This window comes from Chiloscyllium plagiosum, unplaced genomic scaffold, assembly GCF_037043375.1.
Source record: "Chiloscyllium plagiosum isolate Xiang-an unplaced genomic scaffold, Cpla_swu_hap1 HiC_scaffold_28, whole genome shotgun sequence".
In the NCBI taxonomy this organism is placed as follows: Eukaryota; Metazoa; Chordata; class Chondrichthyes; order Orectolobiformes; family Hemiscylliidae; genus Chiloscyllium; species Chiloscyllium plagiosum.
Genome location: NW_028270166.1, coordinates 30198842 through 30223970, shown reverse-complemented (window position 1 = coordinate 30223970; position 25129 = coordinate 30198842). Strand labels below are relative to the sequence as shown.

General features: G+C 41.8%; 1 protein-coding gene across 4 annotated transcripts in view; it reads left to right on the top strand.

Moving 5' to 3' along the window:
• Nucleotides 1-25129, top strand: part of kank3 (KN motif and ankyrin repeat domains 3) — a 58702-nt gene that overhangs the window by 24634 nt on the left and 8939 nt on the right. For 3 of the 4 annotated variants that reach the window (XM_043721064.2, XM_087976086.1, XM_043721065.2), the window contains 7 exons: nt 8384-8487; nt 9552-11468; nt 12175-12274; nt 16307-16561; nt 21422-21509; nt 23245-23464; nt 24119-24261. In XM_043721064.2, coding sequence (XP_043576999.2) covers nt 8451-8487; nt 9552-11468; nt 12175-12274; nt 16307-16561; nt 21422-21509; nt 23245-23464; nt 24119-24261 — 2760 coding nt within the window. In that variant the 5' untranslated portion in view covers nt 8384-8450. The remainder of the gene's footprint in view (nt 1-8383; nt 8488-9551; nt 11469-12174; nt 12275-16306; nt 16562-21421; nt 21510-23244; nt 23465-24118; nt 24262-25129) is intronic. The other variant, XM_087976087.1, reaches the window with a different exon arrangement.

Genomic DNA, 25129 nt, shown 5'->3' with positions numbered 1-25129 from the left:
TTATTCATTGTTGCATGCTCTGAGTCATAGCTGTAAGGCAGAAAAATGTGGGCAGAATGTGGGCATATGCACATTGGCATTCTGAGGGAACTTTCTGCCTCGTTGGAATTAGTGAGTGAAATTTTCCAATCAATACGTGCAGCTGAATAGGCTATGTGGATTGTGAGGCCTTGTTTGAAGTTGAAGGGTTAATTCAATTGCAGTGATAAATTCCTCTGCATGCATTTTCACACCAGATTGTGTTTCATTCAGTGACAGCAAGCAGCAGGTCTAAAGCACCACAACTAATTATGAAGGTACAGGGCAGTACATCAGATTTTGAAGATGTCGGCTGTGCCTCTATTCCCTTTCTGGCAATCCAGCGCTGGAAATATTTCTTTCTTTCCACTGAGCACAAGAATGGTCAGATGATTAGTTGCTTCAAGTTGAAGAAATAACATTGAAGACCGAGTGCAGGAAATGAACTGTAGAGGCACAGGAAAGGAATAGGGAGACAGAGGTCTACTCAGAATCCCTCTGTTCCTGTTCTATTTTTAATTGTAAAATTTTGGACCTGTTTTTGATTGTGATTTGGATTCTAATTATGGTGTGGCTTCAGCAGCTAGCCAATGGACAGCTTTGAGCCACTGGAACTTTGTCACTTTGCAAGATTCTTGGACATGGGGATTGTTTGTGGGGTTTGATTTTTCAACCATGCCCTATATGTGTACAGTACGTGGTTTCTCTGGAGGCAGCCAATTAGTTAGCTGCATGGAGGAGCCTCATCCAATCAGGGATGGCAGGCAGGAGAGCCAGTCAAATCGCTGAGGTCTGTGGGTGGTTGGCAGCCCTGCAGATTGGAGCAACGTCCAGCTGTAAAGCAGCAAAATGTGGACAGAATAGGTGCACCCTGGCATTCCAAGGAAAGTTTCTGCCTTGTTGGAAGTGGAAGCTCCATTTTCAGGGAATTAGTGAGTGAAATTTTCCAATCGGGGACGAGCTGACATGTAACTTTTACCATGACCCCTCCCTCCCAGCTCCACTGATAAAACTCTGCCCGTTATTTCCCATTCGGAATGTTTGTGTGTGGCTTTTAGAGGAGAGATCAGCGAAACTGCAACTTTAGTAGTGAAAAATCTTCAGCAATGTGTGATTCTATCAACTCCATGCTTATATCTGCACTGTATGAAGGAGACAGACAGACTGACTGAGATTATCATCTGCTGCTTTGTTTGAAATCTATCAAAACATGAGGTACAAGAGTTATATTGGGAGAACATGATATATGCAATGAAGTTCCAAACGAGCGATTACAATAACCCAGTGTTTGTATTATAGCTGTAGTGTGTATTGGAGAAGGAGAATAACCTGCAAGTACCTGGATGTTGGATGAGGACAGGATCAGGCTTGATGTTGTACTCTCTTTATTATCGAAATGCAGCCTCATGTACGAGGAATGGCCACTTGGACAAACGGCGAGGACTGATAATCCAAGAACCCATGGTTACCCCTCACTCCCACATTTCCCCTTCACCCCTCATAGGACCCCTCACCTCCTCTCCTCAGGATCCCCTTACGCTCATGGGACCCCTCACCCTTCGAGATGCTTGTGGAACTCCTTACCTCCATCCTGGTGAGGCCAGCTGGACACCCCCTTAGCACCATGAAGTTCACAGAATCTCCAGCCCCTGCTGGCACACCCACCGTCCCAAATACCAGAAAGAACTAGCAACTGAGATGGAGCAAATTGGTGGAAAAATAAAGTCCAACTGCGAGATTGCCAGCAAACCTCGCCCTTACAATCTTATTGCTCTGTGTGGTTTAATCAAAGTCAACGCAACCCTAGCTGTACCTCAGACTATGAAACCGAGTAATCTACGAAGCAGCACAAAAAAGAACAGGGAATTGCCACAGTCCAGTTACTGAGCTGTCAATAGAAGAAACAATTCTTAGCTAGGATTGAGCGAGTTTTCTATTTTAGTCTGGCTGAATAACATGAATAGTCCACATCTGACAGAGGAGGGATGAGTGCATTGAGTGGATGGTCAAGTGTCTGACTTCACCACCTTTGATGTTCTTTCTTTTGAAGGGTGATTAGAATTTAGACAGATATAGGATTATAGACAATCCATTCCAGTCAACCAGTTCCCAGCTCTGAGAAGTTTTTAACCTTTTCTGTGCCAAATGGATTGGATTGTCTGAGAATACTCTTGCATTCTAACTCTTCTCACTCTTTGGTGAATGAACAAGAACATACATAGCGGCTCAGTTGCTGATCCCTTGCACAGACATGGGGACTGATGCCTGGAGGGAACTAGATCAGGCTGTGCTGTGAAGACTTCACAGTTAAATTTCCAGCCAACATCAAATGTTTAGATGTATTAGGAAGGATAGCTGACGTAATGATGGCCACTGAAAGCATGCAGGCAATGCATTTCAGGGGACCAAATGCAGAAAAACGCTTCTTCAAAGGAACATTATTTGGTGCTTTACCTTTAGTGACAAGTTGTCACTTGCTTGAACAGCAGCATTACTCAGATTGGAATTTCTGATTGTGTCAGATCCATGTCAGTAGCCAGCAACCCACTTGAGGTGCATTCCATTGAGTGGGTCTGCTGCTCTGTGTGATTTCCAATCACAGTTTGTTGTTGACTGAGAGATTAGCCTGCTTCAACAGCACTTGTCTGTGCAAGTTGTCTAGTTCTGTTTATGGAGGGTTGAGCTGGATTAAGTGGGCAAGATATTTTAAAATTTGTTTTCCATTTCACTCAAGTACCAATTTATTTGAAGCTCAGACTGTTCTGGGAGTCAGTGTCCCGAACTGTAAGGTACTGCAGTTTGTTACATGTCTTATGTGGTTTTGTTGTCTGTAGTTTTCAGGAGGCTGGGATGGTATCTAAGGTGGGTTCATAGGGAATATGACTCCTTATAAACATGTAAACCATCTATGATATACAAATCAAAGATAACAACACTATAAACCCATTATGGAACACTTAAACCTTTACTTAAAACTGGCATTTATAACGTAGTATAATGCAGAGTAAATCTCCCTTTGTATACACTGACATGATTTGGATTTGTTGGACATGATACACTTCATTTAATCTAGCAATCTAACTCTGTTGGATCTGAATTGAAATAGTTTGATTGTAGAAAATGCATTGTTTGCATTGTGTGGTTTGGAAGACCAGTATAATGAGATTAAAGTGCAAAGTTTGTTCACCTTTACAGCAAAGGAAACTTCACCTCAGAATCACTAACTGTTGGGATCTCTCATTTATAATGCTGCTGAGTAAAGCTGCTGAAGTCATGGCCGAGGCAGTCCTGAGACGTCACTACATAATTATAGCAAAGGTAAAGAAAGAATGGGCAATTATATATAATCTGAGCATCCTAAGGTGATCTGCATTTTTTTGTTATTTTTTTTTGTTATTATTGTTCATGGATGTGGGTATTGCTGTCTATAACAGCATTTATTTCCCATTCATAATTGAGAGCAGTTATAAGTCAACCACATTGCTGTGGGTTTGGAATCACATGGAGGTTAGACCAGGTGAGGCTGGTGGATTTCTTTCCCTAAAGGACACTAGTGAACCAGATAGATTTTTACAAAACCGACAGTGGTTATGTAGTCGCCATAAGGCTAGCTTTTTCTTTCAGATTTTTATTGAATTCAAATTTCACCACCTTTCTCAGTTGGATTCCAGCAGGTTTGCAATGCAGACTGATGCCAACAGCTCAATTCCCACATGGGGTGGGGTCACCATGCAGGTCTTGGCCATCGTCTGAAGCCTGGTCACCCTCTGGTTAAGCTCTCCACCAATTATCTCTCTGTTGAGAGGGTAGTCACTATGGATACTTTCATGTTCACTTTACAGTACATGCGGTGTAGATACATCTTCAGCACTTTTAAGGAGGGAGTTCCAGATTGTGACCCAGCGACAGTGAAGGAACGGCGATATATTTCCAAATCAGGATGGTGTGTGATTTGGAGAGGAACTTGCTGGTGGTGGTGTTCCCATGTATCTGCTTCCCCTTGTCCTTCCAGCTGGCAGAGATTGTGGGCATGAATGGTGCTGAGCCTTGAGAGAAATGACCAGTTAATCTACATTGCTCAGGGGATAATAGTGGCCTGGAAAATTCTATTCGGAGAAGTCTCCCAGGATAAGATGGGGGCGTTCATTTAAGTGATGAATGGGGGCAAGAGGTTTGATTCTAATCTATTTCCCCTATATTTCTGGACCTCACCATGCCATGAACAGTGAGTACAGAATGGACAGCATGTTTAACAGGCCAACAGCTGTTCAAATGAATTGAGAGAAAGAGGGTGTTTGCTGTAATTCTCATGCGCTCCCATACACTTGTGGGACCAGTTGCCAGCATTTAATACTATATAACATTGGAGCCTTTTTAAACAGAGGTGCCTTTCACTTATTCCGGAATTTGCACAGCAGCAGTGAGGTACCAGATTAGTGAAATTTGTTTCATCCAGTCTTCCCAAACAGTTCTCGGATGGACAGTAAGGTGAGGAATTGCCATGAGAATGAGTGGAAGGGAGCAAAGCTGCTTGAACACAATAGCTTCCTGAGACTGGGGTTATCCTGGAGCAGGCGGTTTTGGCGTCAGGAAATATACTTTGGAACTGACTTGATGTTTACTTGTGGTATTTCACGCTTGCAGAAACAGTCAATACTTTTGCTGGCAAGGTTATAGGAAGCACCTCCCTGATCAGTATCTGATCATGCAGCTGGAGTCAGTTCGGATTCAACTTGCCATTAACCATTTGATAAACCGGTCGTACTCTCAGGACTAAAAAGGAGGATCAGAGGGACAGTTTGTGGAAAACCTTTTGAAAGGGAGAGGTCCAGTGGGAAGAGGGAATTTATCTTCTTGCCCTGTGTGGCTACAGTTCCATGGTTTTTCATGTCATTGTCCAAACAGACAGCAGAATGAAGTCACAATGTTTTGTGTTTGATTGAGAGAATATCAGTGCTCGTTAAGGTGCCCGCTTCCCTGCCCTGTCAAAAGGGGATTTATTTCAGCCCCGTTTGTGCTGTTCGATGGTACAACAGCAGCGCTGCACACTCAGCTGTGTTCTATTGCTTTCACTCAGCAGTACCACTCACAGCTGGTTCAGTTCATTCGCTTGGGAGGGTGAACAATGTGGAATGTCTTGCTCCAGCTGTGAGATTAATTCTGTGCTCTTTCTGGGTGAGGAATGATGGCATTTCCATCATGAAATAGACACGGGAGAAACATGTGTATGAATTACATGTCTAGAAACAATGTGGCAGAGGGTGCATGTATGATTTCCCAGGGGGCTAGCAATACCACTGGGTACAGTTCACTGCTTATGATAGTTATGTTGTGGACATTGGAGTGCATTTTTAATCGAAGCTTCCTAGAAATCTTGCTTGCTTTAGACCTCGGTTAGTTATTTTGAAGAGTAACTGGTGTGGAGAGGTTCTTGTTTTAATCAACTCAGTTGGAAGTAAATCTTCTAAGAACAAGATGAGTTGCAGGAAAGCTTGAAAACGGAAAGCTTGAAAACAACAAGCTGTCAGACTGATTTCTCCAATTCTGTAAAGAAATGCCTCTTGTTGAGTTCAGTGAAACTTATTTGTTCTTTTGAAAGATCATCTCAAGATTGTATTTCCTGACTAAGCTGTCACTGAGAGAAAATTGCACTTTAAGGCTGTAAATTGATGTCAAAGGCACCGTCTTATCAGCATCACTTATTTCCCAGCTGTCTTACTTACATGTAGTCATTACTAATATTTCTGGAGATTAATCAGTGTGTTAAATTTTTCCCACAATGCTCACTGACACATTTTTCTGATACAAGCCAGAAATTTGTTATAAAATTCCATACAGAGTGAGAACTAATATGTTTGTAATTAAATAAATTTATGGTGTGAAATGGCTAAAGCAGCCACCTGTTATTATGAACCCTTCACACGGAGACCAGAGGAACCAAAAGAAACTACAGGGTTACAGAGTATCAATGCAACACCAAAATCAAAAATCTGAATTATTTTATTAAAGAAGTCCATGAATTCTGTTTGTTCATTGGATACTGTCTGACTATACTGATCCTCCATGTCTGTCTGTCTGTCTCTCTCTCTCTGTCTGACTGATGTTTTCTCTGTCAGTGACCTCTAGATTCTAGGATGTATTCATTCCCTCCAGCATTCTCTCCCAATTGTACATTCAGCATCTTTTCAATACTCTTGATTTCCAGGCCCCTGAACAATTGTTTTATGCATTAGAAAGTTATCAAGCTTTCAATGCACTGATTGCCTTACTTTGAGCACTCAAAGAGAAAATGAGGTCTGCAGATGCTGGAGATCAGAGATGGAAATGTGTTGCTGGAGAAGCGCAGCAGGTCAGGCAGCATCTAGGGAACAGGAGAATCGACGTTTCGGGCATTAGCCCTTCTTCAGGAGCACTCAAAGCAGAGCTAAAGGGATATTTTTGTCCTCGATGTTATGAGAGTAATTAGGGAATGGTGGTACATTGGAGGGACTGTGCTATGATGTTTCCCATTGCAGTCATTGGGAATTGGATCATGGGACTGTCAGTTACATGGTTAGAGTAAACCATCCTGGTCAATGATGGAAACTGCAACAAATGGCCCTTGCATGACTGCATCATCAGAGAAAGCAAGCCAGTTAAAAATGAGCAGAATATTGTGTGGGGATTGTTGGAAATTGAAACAAGCACTTATGAAATACAGGGTGGTAAGGCTGTCTTCTTGATAAGTTGTTTTTAAGTTATTCAGTCTATCTATGTGAAGCTGCTAATCTACGAGGTTATTTACAGAATAATTTCCTGAGGAACTCAGCACGTGTATTTCACAGAATGTTCTTCCCTCCCTCTGATTTCTTTATTCGAAACTACCTTTGCAGGAATTCTAGAGTATTGTCATTCTTAATCACTGATTGTTGGGAGTGAATTTGTTTTCCATCTATTTAATAATCATTCCTGTCCTTCCCTACCTACACTCCACCCTGACATGCATTGCTTCTGCACCTTCTAATGATGTGCTCCTGGTCTCTGTCAGGTCAGATTCCAATATCCACTCTCAGTTTATTTCCAGTCATACTGGCTCTGATTCTAATTCCCATTCCTTCATGTTCACCTGCCATCTGCACTTCCCTATGTGAGAGGCCCTTGCAATGGTTGTTGTTTCTGCAAAAATCATAAGGCTGAGTCATGGAGGGGGGAGGAGGGGGGAATATGTTAAGATAGATGTACTTGCAGTTACAAGTAACCGTATCTTGCTTCTGCAAAAATCGCAAGGCGGAATCATGAGAGTATATGCAAGAAATAACTAACCGAAAAGAGAGGTGGTCGACTGGTAGAAACAGATGTATTGATATGACCGTTGCAATTGTCATGCACATAGGGAGTTAGTATGAATAAGATAACCAAATAAGACCCAGTGTTGTGTCAGCAAAGGTAATAAGACCCAGCTATCAAGGGGGGGTGGCGGTTTGCACACCAACAACAGGCCACAGACAGATGTGATTAACAACTGCACAGAGCAATACAACTATCAGATATGAAGTAAAAGGAGGAGTACCAAGGGACTCAATTGAACTGTATAAATTGTAATGTAACCTGATCGTTGTGCCTTCTTTAATGGTCACCCGGCTTGCAAGAACTAATGAATAAAAACTGCTTCAGAATTTGACTCGGACTAAAATTATTGAACAGTGAGCTTCGTTTCGCACACCTATCTGTGAATATCTTCAGCAGGAATGCTGGGCGCGGTGGAGGCTCCAATCCCTCTGGCACTGTATTAGTGACTACAAATGCTGTCTCTGAAACCTAATAAATACTTATCCCATTATGTATTATTCCCTTTTTGTATTGGTGGCTTATGATTTACAGTTTGTGAACAAATGAATAGTATCAACAGGATTTGATTCCTCTAGAGTAGAAAAAAGTTACAATGTAATACAACAGAATTTATATGTTCAGCTTTAGAGGCTAATTTGAACCTAGGCAGGAGGTACCATACAGGAATCCTTGCAATGCCAGTTTTAACCTCAGACCACTATTCCATTCACTTCAGTGGTGAGTAAAATCAGGCTGAGCGCTAAATGTGTTATTCCGGGTCCTGGTGGGAAGGTTGGCTTAAAACCATTGGCCCTCCTTATTCTGTGTGTTGGTCTGCTCCCAAAGCCTGGGTCAGGCCAGCAGGCAGGATTCTCCCTCCAGTTCATAATCTGTTTGGAAAGTACAACTTTCACTTGGCAGCTCTCAGGTCAAGAACTGAGTGAAAGGGGAGTCTCAAGCCAGAATTCATTTCTATGGAACTCTGAGCTTCAGTGTATCTAGCTGCCAACGTGATACAAGGAAGTGGCGCTATATTTCCAGTGTTTTGTATTTGCAGGTTGCCTGTTTAGCTGGAAGCACAATTGCCTGTTGATTCTATGGGCACTCTGAACATTTGAGGAGAGATGTCACAGCCGGCACAAATGAACCTGAGCATTCCAGGTAAGTATCTCATCATTCACTGCTGTAGCCACTCACCTGGCTTCCCCTCATCAATACTGCAGGCATTTTGTCATCTCAGGTTGGAGCTGAAATGTGATACATCCATCATCCCTTTACAAGACCATTTTAGTTCTAGTCAACCAGCTGCCTCTAAAATTCCAACTGACGTGTAGCACTGTTCATTACTTGCAGTATATCCAATGTGAATTCTCAAACTCCCTGATGTTCCCATCATTTTAAGTTCTCATTTATCCAAATCATTGGATGCAGCATGTAACTCAATGTACTGAAGTGTGTGGATGTCATTATACAGATTCTCCACTGCCTGTTTGAACTAGTGCACAAATAGCACCACTAATCCTGCGGGTTATTGGAATTCCTCCAATTGATAATCTTAGAGCAGAAGTGGCTGGGTTATGGTTCTGATCCCAACTTGCTTTTTTTTCCCCATGATGGCATCACCACACCACAAAATAACAACAGATGCGGAAAGCCTTTTGATGTATCCTAATTCCCGCCCTAAGGGCATTGTGGGTCAACCTACAGCAGATGGACTGCAGCAGTTCAAGAAGGCAGCTCTCCACCACCTTCTCAAGGGCAACTAGAGACAGGCAAACAAAGCTGGCCCAGCCAGCAACACCCACATCCCACAAAAATGAATAAATAAGTAAATCCAATAAGTGATCCTACCCTTATGTCCAATAGTTTCTTATAGGATTCCAGGAGTTTTGTCTCCAGTGTTCTGTCTGGAATTTGATTACTTTTGTGCATTAACTTTTTTACACAGAGAAGTATTTCCTGACAACTATCCTAAAATGATCTTTATACTCATTTGACTTTTTGTCCCCTGGACAGTCCTTTTACAGCTTAAATTAAAGCATAATCCTGGATTAAATTCTTGGATGATATAACTGTCCAAATATCAAAACTACCAACAGATTAAAGGCATCAAGTAATCTTTGAGAGTGACCAAATCAACATTTATTTCAGTGTGAAAGTTTCTAGCTATGTTCAGTGAATATTGTTAGTGGCAAACTTAGTGACAATGTCCTCTCCTTCCTTAGATCTGGGAAGTCATGCTCTGTACAATGAGTTGGATGACAGTGAGAAGAGTCCCTATGCTGTGGAAACACCATATGGTTTTCAGTTGGACTTGGATTTCCTCAAATATGTCGATGACATTCAAAGTGGAAACACCTTGAAGAAACTGACCATTCATCGCAAACCACGAACAAAACCATCAACAAACACCAGTGGATGGACCTCCACAGAGTCATTGTCCTCCTCAACCAGTGAGGACATTAAGATATTGCCCATGACCCCAAAGTTTAGAACTCACGCAGTTAGTTATGATGTAAAGGATCCTGTTTGTGCTCAGCACTTTAGTGTTGCATCACCACCACCAACCAACAGTCTTCTTCCACCGCCTTCCCCAAGATCTTCCCTGAGGAACCTTCGTGTGGAAAAGACTTTGTTGGAGACCAGTCGGAGGTTGCAGCAGGAACAGTTAACGACTGACGATATATCGAGACCCAGATTATCGAACATTAGTTCGTGCGGTCAAAGCCAAATATCTCCATCTACCCAACAAACCTCTATTGGAAATGGCGATGTTAACCCAGTCAACAATCCGCCATCCACTGGCTTCTTCAGCTTTAGTCCCATGAATTCGGGGCGAAATTCTCCGGTCCCTAGTATCACACCAGCACACCTTCAGCACATCCGGGAGCAGATGGCTGCTGGCCTGAAGAGGCTGAAGGAGCTGGAAGAACAAGTGAAAACGATTCCGTACCTGGAGAGGAAACTCTGCGCGGTCGATGAGGAGAAGAGGCAGCTCATAGCCGAGCTGAAAAAACGTACAGTTTCTAGTCCGACTGAGCCCTCCCTCCTCAGGCAGCGGTCATACAGCACAGGGAATGTGGCCCAGTACCAACCAGATGCCAGGAAGGTGGTTGAGCTTCATATTGATTTAGCTGGTGACAACGGAGAGAAGAGATCAAGTAAAATTAAAGAACTTCGGCGGCTAACTGAGAAGTTGACAGTTGCTGAAAGGAGCAGAGCCTTTACATCTCAACAAGGCCCATCACCAGGCGGACCTCCAACCAGTCCTAGCAAAAAGGCACTGCTAAAGTCAGTAGGTGTAGGAGAAAAGAAGGACATGAATGAGGTTGTCTTTTACTATAAATCCGAGAGACCCACTCGAGAGGTAGCAGTTGGAACAGAATCGGACACCAGGCATATCGGTGTTGGAGTTGTTGAATCAATGTTGGGGCTCACCACTATGGCGCAGGAGGAAATTGAATTTCTACAAGAAATTATCGACAGTCAGAAAGCAAATATCTCTATCATTGCAGCCGAATTGGAGGATGCAAATAATGAACTGAACAACTTAAAACTAAGTGTGGCCCCCGTCATGTCTACGACAATGGTTGATGTCAGTGTCATGGCCAAACCGCTTATGGTCCATGCAAGTCAGGAAGCCAGAATTCCAGTCATGAGTCGAGCAGTAGGTGATCACTTGGAGATTACCGATGAGTCTGTGGATTGCACACCGCAGATGTCTAGTGTAGGAGTTAACTGCAGCTTACGAGTACAGGAGACCTCTGTTGGTCCAGATTCTCCAGTCACAGAAGAAGACATTGATGATACACGTTTGGATATTTACAGTCAGAGTCAGAGTGGATGCAGACTAGAGAGGGCCCAAGGAATACAGAAAGGGGACATGAAGGTTGAAACTATTGAGTATGAAGCAAATGCTTCTGATCAGATGTTAGAGGAAAGCCAGGACATAGGAACTAAAGATTGTGAGACCAAACATAAGATTAAGGACGAGGTGACAACAGTGGTGAACTTATCAAAAGATCGTGTCGCAGTCAAGCTCTACAGCACATCTTTTCAAGTCATGCGTGAGGAAGATACAAGTCCTGAGGTAAATGTGCAAATGCCCCTGGGACAGAACTACGTGGTCAGTCCTACCAAAGGTGAGTCTGAGTTGTTATGTTTTAATGTGATGCAACATCCCATGGGTAAAAGTCCAAACAGAAATAATTGGTGAAGCATTTTGCATTTTGAAGGTGGAAATGAGAAATAAATAGTTTACTTAAATCATCTTTTTGACTTAATGTCAGTTCCAAGTGTTTATGGGCCACACAGTTCACTATTTCAGTGAAGTACATGGATGGAATATTCAAAATGTTGGAGGAAAGGGACTTAGAGTGAGCATTAAAGCATTAGTTGCCACAATTTTAATTTCAAAGGTGTCAGCCTCAACTTTCAAACCTCACACAAAATGTGAAATGACTAGGTTGTATGTTGTTAGTTAACTAAGCGTAGTTAACAGAAGCAGATTCATGGAGTGAAGATGAACCTGCATTTAGCAGTGCTGCTATGCACAGCTCATATGAAGATAAGAAATAGGAACAAAAGTAGACCTTTTGGCCACTCCAGCTAGCTTCATTATTCAGTTAGTTCATGGCTGGACTGCTTGTGTTTCAAGTTCCACATTCACATTCTACCTAGGTTTCTGTGCTGCAGTTAGTGAAACTCAATCAGGTTCCAATGTTTCAAAGCCAAATAGTCATTACAGAGATGTTTTAGACATAGCCTTTCTGTGCTGTGTGGCTGTCCTGGATTAGATAGTCCTGAATGATTGTAACCAACATCATGATACCGGTCTGTTTCTAACAGGAGTGTTGAAGTCAATCATGAAAAAGAAGGATGGGTCAAACAAAACAGAAGCAAATGTCAGCAAAAAAAATCTACAGTTTGTTGGTCTTTTGAATGGCGAGTAAGTAGTTACAATTATTTGTCCAAAATGTTGCTATATTGATGTGGATAACTTGTATATGTAACAGTGCTTCCTATTAATAGAATCATAGAATCTCTACAGTGTGGAAACAGGCCTTTTGGCCCAACAAATTCACACTGACCCTCCGAAGAGTAACCCACCCAGACCCATTCCCTATCCTATACTTACCCCTGTATTGGGAAGATTAAAATCCTTGTCTTCAGTTCCTGGCACAGTTTCCATTCCCCAGCCACTTACTCCATCAGTTTCCCTAGCAATATCTGAGGCAGTTTTGGTGTTACATTTGATATATGTTATGGTCACACAAATGTGTTACCACTAAAACTGCCTGCTTCCATCTCTATACTGCCACATCTCAGCTCAGCTGCTGCTTAAATTTTCACTCAGGCCTCGATGATCTTTTAAACCAATTATTCCAACAACTCCTGACCACTCCTGAGGAAACCGGAGCACCCGGAGGAAACCCACGCAGACACGGGGAGAATGTGCAAACTCCACACAGTCAGTCGCCTGAGTCGGGAATTGAACCCGGATCTCTGGCGCTGTGAGGCAGCAGTGCTAACCACTGTGCCACCGTGCCACCCACGTTAATTTTCAATTTCGCAACACTTTAATTTTAAAATCCTCACCCTTGTTTTCCATATCTCCTCCAGTCCCACAATTCTCTGAGATTTGCATTCCTCTAACCTCTTGCGCATCTTTGAATTTAGTTTCTTGTTCCTGCCTTAAGCTGCCAAAGCCCCAAGCTTTGAAATCCTTCCTACATCTCTCTACCTTACCTTCCTACTTTAAGATCCTCCTTAAAACCATGGCTTTTGCTCTCATAACTAATCGTCTCTTTAAGTGAATCAATGCCGAATCATAGAATAAAATTTGACAAAGTGTTAAGAACATTTTTAAAATAAAGCCCTTGTAGAAATGCATGTTATTTAGGACTCTTGTGATACAGTGGCAATGTCCTTACCCCTGAGCTCGGAGACTTGGATTCAAATCCCACCTGCTTTGGATGTGTGCCATAACACACTTGAATACATTGATTTAAAAATATCTATAAATACATTTTGCTATATGTACAATAATGGAATATACAATGTGATTAACTGCACTCCACCATTCAAGCACTTAGTGAGATGGAGATACAGTTTTCTATTCTGAAACGCAAACAGAAATTACTGGAGAAACTTAACAGGTTGAAAATGTGTTGCTGGAAAAGCGCAGCAGGTCAGGCAGCATCCATGGAGCAGGAGAATCGACGTTTCGGGCATGAGCCCTTCTTCAGGAATGAAGAAGGGCTCATGCCCGAAACGTCGATTCTCCTGCTCCTTGGATGCTGCCTGACCTGCTGCACTTTTCCAGCAACACATTTTCAGCTCTGATCTCCAGCATCTGCAGTCCTCACTTTCCCCTCAAAAACTTAACAGGTTCTCTTGTCAGTGGAGAGAAAAGAGAATTAATATTTTGAGTCCAGCAACCCTTCTTCATAACTGATAGTAACTAGGAAAAAGTGATATATATTTTGAAAACAAGGGTGGGGTGGAAAAAGGAGTGAGTGGATAGGTAGAGATGGAGGTCAAACAGCGAAAGAGAAAGCACCAGCAGACAAAGGAATGGATGATAATATGCCAGGGAGGAAGTGAAGCTGATAATGTGGACCATAAGCTAAGAAAATGGGTTGGCTATGTTGAAAGCAGCCCATGTCATGTCTGGGCCTAGGGTGTGGCGGTAGCTAAAGGGCATAGATGAAGGTGTTCAGGTTCTAATATTATTGAACTCGATATTGAATCCTGAAGGCTTCTATTCTGTTCAGTTTTCTATTTTAAAAGGTTGAAATTAAAAAAGCGGAAATAAATGTAAATTTGTTAAGATGGAGGGTGACAGTTGATTCTGAGGCTAGGATCATGAATCTAAGTAGAGGAAGCTATGACAGTATGAGGTGTAACCTGGCTATGATAAATTGGGGATCGTTATTTAAAAGGATGACAGTGGATAGACAATGGCAAACGTTTAAAGAGTGCATGGGGGAACTGCAACAATTGCTCAATCCTGTCCAGCACAAAAATAAAATGGGAAAGATGGTCTTTACCATGGTTAACAAGGGAAATTTGGAGTTGTATTAGATCCAAGGAAGAAGCATATAAATTGGCCAAAAGGAGCAGCAGACCTGTGAACTGGGAGCAGTTTAGGTGTCAGCAAAGGAAGACATGGGGTTGGTTGAGAGGCATGAGAGTAATGAGTAAGTTTGTGGGGAACATGCAAACTGACTGTATAAGCTTCCATCGGTACCTAAAGAGAAAAGGAAAAATGAAGACAAATGTCTGTCATTTACATTCAGAAATAGGGGAAGTTATAAGGAGAACAAAGAGTTGACAAGCCAGTTGAAGACATTTTGATTTATTCTAAACAAAGGAAGACAAAAATAACATCCCAAAAATGTTGAAAGGACAGTCTAGTGAGAAAGTGGAAAATCAATATTGGTAGGAATATTGGAATTAAAGTTTGATAAACCTCTAAAGCTTGATAAACCTCTAAAGCTTGATAAGTAATCACTGAGTACTTAAGGAAGTGCTCAGCAAAATAGTGAATGCATTGGTGGCAATCTTTCAAGATTCTATACACTCTGGAACTTGTCTAATGTAACCCCACTATTTGGAATAGAAGAGGTAGAAAGAAAACAGGGAATTATTGACTGGTAGCCTGACACCAGTATTTGGGAAAATGCTAGAGTCCATTATAAAAGAGTTAGCAGAATACTTGGAAGACAGTGAAAGGAATGGACAGAGTCAGCATGGATTTATGGAAAGGAAATCATAGTTGGGATAAGGGATAAGGGATACCAGCGACTGCGGTTCACTTGAACTTTCCGAATGCTTTTGATAAGGTCCAAGTTAAGAGATTAAATATAAAATTAAAGCACATACAATTTGGGTAGTGTACTGACCTGGAAAGAGAATTGCTTAGCAGGTGAGGTGAACAAAAGACTAGGAATGAACAGTTCTTTTACTGAGTAGCAGCCAATGACCATTGAGGTGCTGTAGAGATCAGAGCTTGGGTTCCAGCTATCCACAATCTACATTAAAGACATAGATGCGGAACCTGGATGTAATATCTCCAAGTTTGCAGACAACACAAAGCTGGGTGGCAGGATGGATTGGGAGGAGGGCACAGAGATGCTTCAGTATGATTTGGACAAGTTGAGTGAGTGGGCAAATGCATGACAGATGAGATATAATGTGAGATTAATCACTTTGGTGCCAAAAAAGGAAGGCAGATTATTATCTGAAAAGCAATAGATTAGGAAAGATGGGGGTGTGCACCAGTCACTGAAAGTCGGCATGCAAGTGCAGCAGGTGGTGAGGAAGGGAAATGATATGTTGGCCTTCATAGTGAGAGGATTTGAGTAAAGAGAATTTGAATGCAGGAGCAGGGATGTCTTACTGCAGTTGTACAGGGCTTTGGTAAGACCATACCAGGAATATTGTGTGCAGTTTTGGTCTCCTTAACTGATCAATGATGCTCTGGCAATGGAGGGAGTGCAGTGAAGGTTTACTAGACTGATTCCTGGGTTGAGATGATTGATATATGAAGAGATATTAGATCACACAATAGGTCCCACAGCAATCCCATGCCTTGGGTGAGAGCATTGTCAGCAGGCAGTGGGCACCGCCTTGTCAGTAATGGTGCCAAGTGATGAAAAATTACTGGCCTCTGTTCTCAGAGTGGTGATGGTGGTGGGGTAGGAGGGGAGGTGTGGGGGAGGAGTTAAACTGTATGTCTCCAGTGTCCTTGAAGAGTATCCATATCAACATGGTAAATTATTGACCGCCATGACTGATGATAACTAATTCACTTAGATAATTAAATTGGAACTCCCCAGTTACTCTGGTGGGATTTAAACTCAAGCTTCCAGATCATCAGTTGAAGAATCTGAATTACTAGTCCAGCAACATCATCAATCTCCTACTCTTTTGGGCAAGAACTGCAATGAAAATTCTGTTGCATTTGTAATTACAGATATGAGACAACTTCGAGTGAGGAATCGAGTGGTGAGGAGAACTTAGAGAAAGTGATTGGAGACAGTTCGGAAAGTGAGTTGGGAAATTGCTGTGATAGTTCTGATGATGATGGCATTACAAACCTGAACAGCAGTGACAGCGATGACTGCGAGCATCCTGCAGAATGGAGGGATAAAGAGAAAGAGAAAACGCTTGAGCAGAGTAAACAGAAGAGTGAAGAGAACAGAACTGAAGAAGAGGAAGTGAAGGAAAAGTGAGAACAAAGTCTTTCCATTTGCTCTAATTATTCATCATTGAAATAATTGAAACTTTGGGGTTCAATAGAACAAAAGAAAACGAGAAATGTATACTCTACCCTCTCTTGTGGCTTGAGGAGAGAGAAGTCTTCATTAACTTTCCATTTGTATAGATCACAGTTTAAATGCATAGCATCTGGAACCTGGTTCCTAATACTTAGCTGTTTAAAGCAGTGATAGCCAAGATGTTCCAATCTCAAACACCAATGATTCAATTTGGCTTGAGCTAGTCTGACTGATCTCAGTAATGATACACAATTGAAACTTGCAACTGACAAGATCAGAGAACAAAAAATAGTGCTCTTGTAATCCATTCTTAGTAAGTTCAATATCTGCCTTTAAGGTGGCAATTGCACCAAATGCAAACATGCATGCTACATACATTTTTGGATGATACATATCATGCTACAAAAATCTGCCCATTCTGTCAAATTCTTTAATGTGGCTCTGATGTTTGTAGTGCAGAAATTTCCAGCAGTCGTTTCTTCTTTGTAATGTGGATGTTAGCCGTGTGACACAGGACAATTGGCCCTGACTGTCCTGTCTGCAAAAGGAATAGTTTCTGCTATCACTTACCTGCACATTGCTCTCGTGATTGTATTATTTCAAGTGGCAACTCTAACTCCAACACTGAAGGGATGTGAAGAAACTGCTAATACTAGATTGTCATGAGACTGGAATTAGGAGTGTGCAACTAAATAGGAACGTAACAAATCAAATAAAGGTGGATGAAATGTAACTGCTGCCAGAGAATAGGAAGAAAGGCAGGAAATGCTGGAACTGTAGAGCAGACCTGTTAATGTGGTCCATGGGTCATCTTAAAACATTGCAAGTGAGTTAATTAGAACCTCACCAGTGAGGGAGCAAATCTCCTGGTAGTACATATTTAAAAACTGAAAACCAACTCCCTTGGGTAATTAGGAATTGTATCTGTGCCAACAGGATAATGGGGCACATGGCACTTGGTGGCAGGGTGTGGGTAGAATATTGCAGAGAAGTAGCTGGAAACTAATTGTTTCTGTGGGTGATGAGCAATTCACAATGGACATGGAGATAGATAGACTGAGAATAGAGGCCAAAACCAAGTTAGTGATGGCTCAGTTATTATGGTCTCTGGATCACCTAGTTCTGGGTTCAAGTTCCACTTTGGGGTTTGATCGCAAACAACAGGGTTGACATTTTGCACTGAGGAATGGTGCTATGTTGGAGGGGCCATCTTCTGAATGAGATGTCAAATTGAAATAGAGCCATTTTGGGGAAGAGCAAGCGAATTAACCATTCTGTCCAGAGCAATATTTGTTCCTCAATCAACACCTTAAACACAGAATATCAAGCTTGCTGTGTACAGATCAGTGACCATATTTCTTACATTACAACAGTGATTACATTTAATGAAGTATTTGAGGTGTGAGGAAGCTTTGTGATATTTGCAACTGTGAAAAGTGCTCTCTTAATTAAAAAAGGATCATAAGTAGGTCATTAGCCTTTTCAGCCTGCTCTGCCATTAACCAGCTCATGGCTAATCCTTTTCATTATCAATTTCCTCCATTACCCCTTATTCCTGAATGCTTTTGATATCTAGAACTCTATTGTATTGAACGTAGTCAATAGCTGAGCTTTCACCGTCCTCTGGGTTAGGAAGTTCTCACTCTCAGAGTGAAGTAACCCCTCTTCATCCCATTATTAAATAGGCTACCTCTTGTTCTGGTACTGTAACCCTGATTCTAGAGCTCCCCAGTAAGGAGAAACATTATTCGCCCTTGTCAAACTCTGTTGAGAAATTTGTGTATTCCGATTACATCATGTTTCATTCTTCTAAACAATATGGAACATGGTCCCCATGTCCACAATATCTCCTCACAGAATAATCCTGTCATCCCCCATGAACATGTGTTACACACCCTCCCTATGATAGGCACATCCTTCCTTAGGTACAGATATAAGACTTCTTTAAATATCACCCTACCAACACCTATACTTTAACATCAGCCAATCAATGCCATGGTTGTATCGTTCAGTAAACATATACACTAATACAGTCAAGATTAGAGTGGTGCTGGAAAAGCACAGCAGATCAGGCAGTATCCGAGGAGCAGGAAAATCGACATTTCAGAAGGAGCCCTTCATCAGGAATGAATGGTTTCCTGATAAAGGGCTCCTGCCGAAACGCCGATTTTCCTGCTCCTCAGATGCTGCCTGACCTGCTGTGCATTTCCAGCACCACTCTAATTTCCAGCATCTCAGTCCTCACTTTCGCCTATATACATTAATACACCCAATAAGCACACTCAGGAATTCTGATTACTCATGTCTGCAAAGACTCTTACCAATTTTTATGGATGCACAATAGAAAGCATTCTGTCTGGATGCATCATGATTTGCTCTTCCCAGGACTATTGAAACTGCAGAGAAATGTAAACACAGCCTGGTCCTCATGCAAACCAACCTTCCATCCATTGACTCCATCCACACTTCTTGCTACCCCAGGAAGGCAGCCAACATCATCAAAGATCCCTCCCACCTTGGTTGTAATCTCTTCCAACCTCTTCCATCAGGCAGAAAACAAAAAAGCTTAAACATAGCACAACATCATGGGCCGAAGGGCCTGTTCCGTGCTATACTTTTCTAAGTTCTATGTTCTATGTATAATATGTACCAACAGATTCAAGAACAGCTTCTTCTCAGCTGTTATTAGATTTTTGAATGGACCTCTCAAATTTTAAATTTAATGTTGACCTCATTCTTTGTGCACCTTCTCTGCAGCTGCAACACTGTACTCCTCGCTCTGTTCTATTTCCCTAATGACCTGCCTGTAATGCACCCAAAACAACATTTTTCACTGTACCTGGGCACATGTGACAGTAATAAGTCAAATCAAATCAAATTATTCATCAAGCAGTGCGAAACCATATCAGGGCATTCATGATGATGGAAACCATTAAACCATTAATTATACAACATATTTATCACTGGTGGAGCCTAGCTCCAATGAGGCTTATTATCTGAAATGAGCATGATGCCATGCAGAATGCTCGAATAGGTGAATCAGTGAATACAATTCTACCTGAAGCTCTTGTAGAGCCACTGTCTCTGAGCCAGAAAGCCTGAACTCAAATCCCACCTGGCCTAGAGATGTATGATCAAATCTCTGATCAGGTTGATTAGGAAAATAATATTCTTGGACTTGGGTTCAACTCCCACCTGTCCCAGAGGTGAGTTGAGCATATTAGAGGAAATTGATTAAAATACCACAACTCAGCATGGTTCACAGGTAGTGCCCCTACCTCTGGGCCTGGGTTCAAGTCCCACCCTGCTTTGAAGATGTGTAATAACAGGGTAATTATCCGTAATTCAACCTTAAATTTATTAAGTTCAGCTAAATGCTTATAAGATCATTAAGATGGTAATTTTAGCTTTCACTGAAAAGTGGCAAGTCTAGGATAGAAATAAGGTAGAGCTCATGAATTCTTTGTAAACCTATGGCAGTTACTCAGTCCCATGCTGGACACAGTCCAGCTGCACAGTGTATAACTGTGGACTTAGTTGGATCTTTGCTCCAGGTTATTGTGTGGCCTATTTTTATTTTTAGAAATTAGTTCATAAACTGAGCATAGTTGGCATTGCAGTTTGCTAAAGACTTTGATAACTGTGCTGCTTTGTTTTTGGATACCAGATTCCTCGAATATAATTTTTAAAAAAATTTTGCATTAATTGTTTTTTCACATGTTGCAGTAATGTAATTGGTCGCATCAGAACATTCCTGGCATTTGTGTCCAGTTACACTGGTCATTTTTTAACTGACGCGTACCTCATTTGTGGGGCTGACTTCTCCTTATCTCCCCATTCTCCTGTTTCCTGATTTGGAGAGTTTGTTTCTTTAGCTTGTCTCTGACACACTATTTCCTTCCGGAGATCAGTGATTTGCTCCTGTTGGCTGGTGCGAATCTTCCAAGTCTATTGTTAGGTTCAAGCTGAAACCACAGTGTCACTTACAGCACATGAGCAAGCCATTCAGTCCATCGAATTCAGTGCAACTCTCTATAGGGCTTTTAAGCCTGATCTCGCTGAAATCCACTCTCGTGGTTTGGATTTGCTTCCGTCAGTTCCTGATGGACAGAGCTTAGATATTCTTTAATCACAAATCAAGTCCTGACTTTGAGGACCCAAAGTTCTACGCAGGTCTTTTGCAATTAAGTAAATACTCTACCTTTTTATTTCCCTTCCCATTTTAAGTTAACATTAACAATTTCTAAATATCCTAGTTTTACCTTGATGCTAAGCACTCAAGAGTGAGTTAAATCCATAGTCCAACTGGTTCTTCCAGACACAGTTAATACTCCATTTGCAGTCATTTAGCCAGAGCCTACAAAACTGCATTACCCAGATCATAAAACTGCTATTAGTATGACAGTTGTTCTGGGGTGCCTGACACATGTGGACTCCAACAGTGTGTTTAAAATCTCCAAACCGAGCTCAGGCCCTTTCCACACTGAAGGCTTTTGTATAGTGCACAATCCTGACCTGTATGGACCAACCCTATCCCAATCACCTTTATTCCTTTCAAAGTGTGGTTCCCAGAATTAGCCACCAAACCCCAGCTGGTACCTCACCAGTGTTTTATACATTGTTTGCAAATGCCCGTTGTCTTTGCGCTCTCTTCCTTTAATTATAAAACCCAGGATTTTAAGAAATGATTCAGTTGCAGTTCATAGGTTGTAGGATATCCTCTGCAGTATTAAAATTTCTCCCCTCAGCATATTGGGTGTTTCAAGAGTTTGCTGTCTGTCCTGACTCTCTTGTGATTGGTTTTCCTACAGATTTGAGTTGAGTCTGAAGATGCGGGAAGTCTGTCTAATCCTGAAGAATCATTTCAATGACCCAAATCCAGTGAAGAGTAAGGAGGTGGTGAGCATCTTTGTTTGCCATTACTGTGGAGTTAATTGTGATGTTCATAGTGAGGTCAGGTTAAAAGTCTGTGTCGAGGTTAGTGTGTCTATCACGAGCCAGAAAGATGAGGGCACATGTTCTACTTCAGACACTTCAAAAAAAAGTCCATGGTGATAACTCCAGGAGAGATCACATGAGCTAGAGTAGCTGATGGCATGATGGTAATGTCACTGGACTAGTAAGGCAGAAATCCAGGATAATATGGTGGTTTGAGTCCCACTGTAGTAACGGATGGAATTTAAAAATATTTTTTTCTTTTAATTCTAGAATTGAGAGCTAGTCTTAGTAATGTTGACTGTAAACCTATCACTAATTCTTGTTTCAAATATGTCCTTTAGGGAAGGAAATCTGTCATCCTTCCAGGTTATATGAGACTTCAAACTTAGAGCAATGAAGTTGACTCTTAACTGTTCTCTACAGTGGTTGAGTAAGCCATTCAGTTGAAGAGCAATTATGGATGGGCAAAGCCCACATTCACGCAAGAGTAAACAAAGAAACCTGAGGGAATGTTGTCCTCTCAGCCATTGCATATCAGATAAGACATTAAACGTTAAGGTGGATAGACAAAAATGCATGGCACTACGTTTAAGCTCAGAAGAGCTCTCCCTGGAGCCTTGCTGTTTATTTACCCCTCCACCTGTATTGCTGAAACAGATTATCTGACCATGATCTCATTTGACCACTGTGGGATCTTGCTGTGTGAAAATGGCTTTCATGTTTCTAATTTTTAACATTTCTGAGATGGCATCCCGATGGTGCTATGGAAATATAAGTACTTCTCTATTATTCCACCTCACATTTGGGTGTGGAGGGGCAGGTGGGGGGGTTCTCTCTCTCTCTCTTGGTAGTGCAGTTTCTTGTCCTTTTCCTGGAACTTGTTCCAGCCACAAGCTTTTTTTTCCTACACGTTATCGGAAAGCTTAACTCCAGAGACTGAAGTCCAGCTCAGTCTCCATCACGAGCTGCTCTTTGTTGTGTTCCCAGGGGTTCTATTACTGATGATAACCTAGAGACAAGATCTGAATAGGGGTGTGGGCGAATGTTGGAATGTGTGATTTCAACATGCAGCTTGTGCCCAATTTAAGGCAGCTATGCAGTGGGAGGTAAGGGAGTGGCGGAGAGGACCAAGTGCCCCCATCTGTATGCCTCTGCTTTCATGACTACCTTGAGTTGTGGTTCACTCTTTGCCCTGTTTCAATAGCAACGTTCAGGAATTCTGGGAAACCATGTATGTTTATGTTAAATTGATGTTCCAATGAAAAACTCATTTAAATTGCCTCATTTAAATGTGATCAGCAGTTTGTGAGGGAGTTGCACAAACAATCGAGCCTTAGTGCATTGATAATGGCTTCCAGACACCGAGCACTTCTGTCAATTTTAACGACTCCCGAAGCCAAACCTACATCCTCCTGCTGTTCATGCTCCTCTTCTGTTTTCGGGCTGCTAAAATATCAAGTGAATATTAATCCAAGATGTTTATTTTCCGGTTGTTAGCTGCTCTGGCCTGACACAGACCCGATCTGATAGCAGTCAATATTCAGGGTGGGTTTATTTGGGAATGATGTGGCAGCGTGTGGCCAGCTGGCTCCAGCTCCCATCTATGGGCCCTCGGCTCTGGGTGGGAGGAGCAGTTAACAGTACAATGGGCTGAAAGTCAAAATCTGCAGTCCTGGATGCTCTTGTGTGTTTGCAGATGTCCAGTTTGAATGCAATCCAGCAGGAGTGGTTCAGAGTCTCCAGTCAGAAGTCAGCCTCGCCCCAGGCCGTAGCTGACTATCTCATGGCCTTTGCGGAGATGTCACCAGCCATCCTGAAACATGTTGTCAACCTGTCTGATGGGAATGGCAACACAGCCCTGCACTACTGTGTCTCTCACTCCAACTTCCAGATTGTCAAGCTGTTGCTGGACACAGGTGAGCTCGGAAGTCTGGTGTTCACTAACTGGATAAAAGCATGATGTAGAAGCACAGAGGCATGGTGTGGGTGAGGGCAAGTGGATGGATGTAATGTGGGTGAGGACAGGTGAGAAGGAGATGTGGATGTGGGTAGGTGAATCCAGGGTTTTGGGTGGGGGCAGGTGGATAGGGTGTACTGTGGGTATGAGTTTAGTGCCAGTATGTAGCATGGGCATGTGGGGGTAGGGAGGTGAAATGGGGGAGTGTAATGGGGATGTGCCCAGCTGCCATCTATAATATTTCCCAATGTATCTCTCTCTGGAATGGTATAATATTATTGAGAGATCAATAAATTGTGAAAAGAAATAAAAAGTTTAATTTTTGGAAGAGACTCAAAGGTTAGCACAGAGTATAATAACTGATGAGTATAACAGCTTAATTAAGTTGAAGCAATCTTCCCTCATCTCTAATGGGAAAATATTGGCATATAGCAATTACATTGCTTCAGGTTTTGGATTTAAGGACACAAATAAATTAATTCCTGACAACAATGGGGTATTTTGATATGCAAATGAATATTCCTGTATCCTACATTTATTCCTGCAGTACCAGTGGTTGATTGCATCTTCCTCTTGTTGAGCCAACCAATCAGGTGTCTTGTTTATTTTTCAGCTGTCTGTAATGTTGACTGGCAGAACAAGGCAGGCTACACTGCAATCATGCTCGCTGCACTGGCTGCCATGGAGACTGATGCAGAGATGAATGTTGTCAAGCAGTTATTTAGTTTGGGGAACGTCAATGCCAAAGCCAGTCAGGTGACTACTGATGGCGGAACTTAACTTTGGCACCAAGTATACTTGCATGAATTTTTTAATTTCAAAACAATACTTTCTTCATAAAAATATCTTTATATACATACATAGTCGCGGAAGCAGTTCGGTTCTGTACAGTAGTGTAAAAGGAACAAACAAACATTGGAGTTTGACTCTACCCAACAAACAAACCAAAAGCATTTCTTTCTTGTGCAAGACTATATTTACATAGATTTGAGGCACAATGAAGGTCTGATAACTGAACGGACACCCATTAACTATGGTAGAAAGACCTCAGACAGTGGTACATTTGTATGAAACTAACACGAAACGTAAAATGGAGCACTTTCCTTAAAAGAAATCTAAGCTCAGTGGTGAAGTCATAAAGGCCATTCGCACTTTAATCAATGTATCTCATAAATTACTATCCTGTACCTGTGAGCGAAGCATTCCGTGCTCCTGTCTTAAACTATTGAGTTGGATAAATAACAAACTGAGATTCTTGATTAATTAAATTGTTGCATCGACTCTTAATATTTATACACCCAATCCTACTTAATAAGTGTTAACTCACACATCCACAAACCAACATCCACATTCAAACCTATCCATATGGAAAATTTATAGATACATACCAACCTAGGTATACACTTAGATATAAATGCAAACCTGCGTGTAAATAAAGAAAGACACATATACAAGGACACTATGTGACATACAAGTATACCAGTCTCTCCACAGTTAAATGGAGAGTACTAATGATACGTGAGCACAGCACCCTGCTGCCCAGACAGTGCACACAGCCTCAGGCTTCCATTACCATGTGATCCCTAATCCTGGGTAATAAATGACCCTTAAATCTATTTGGAAA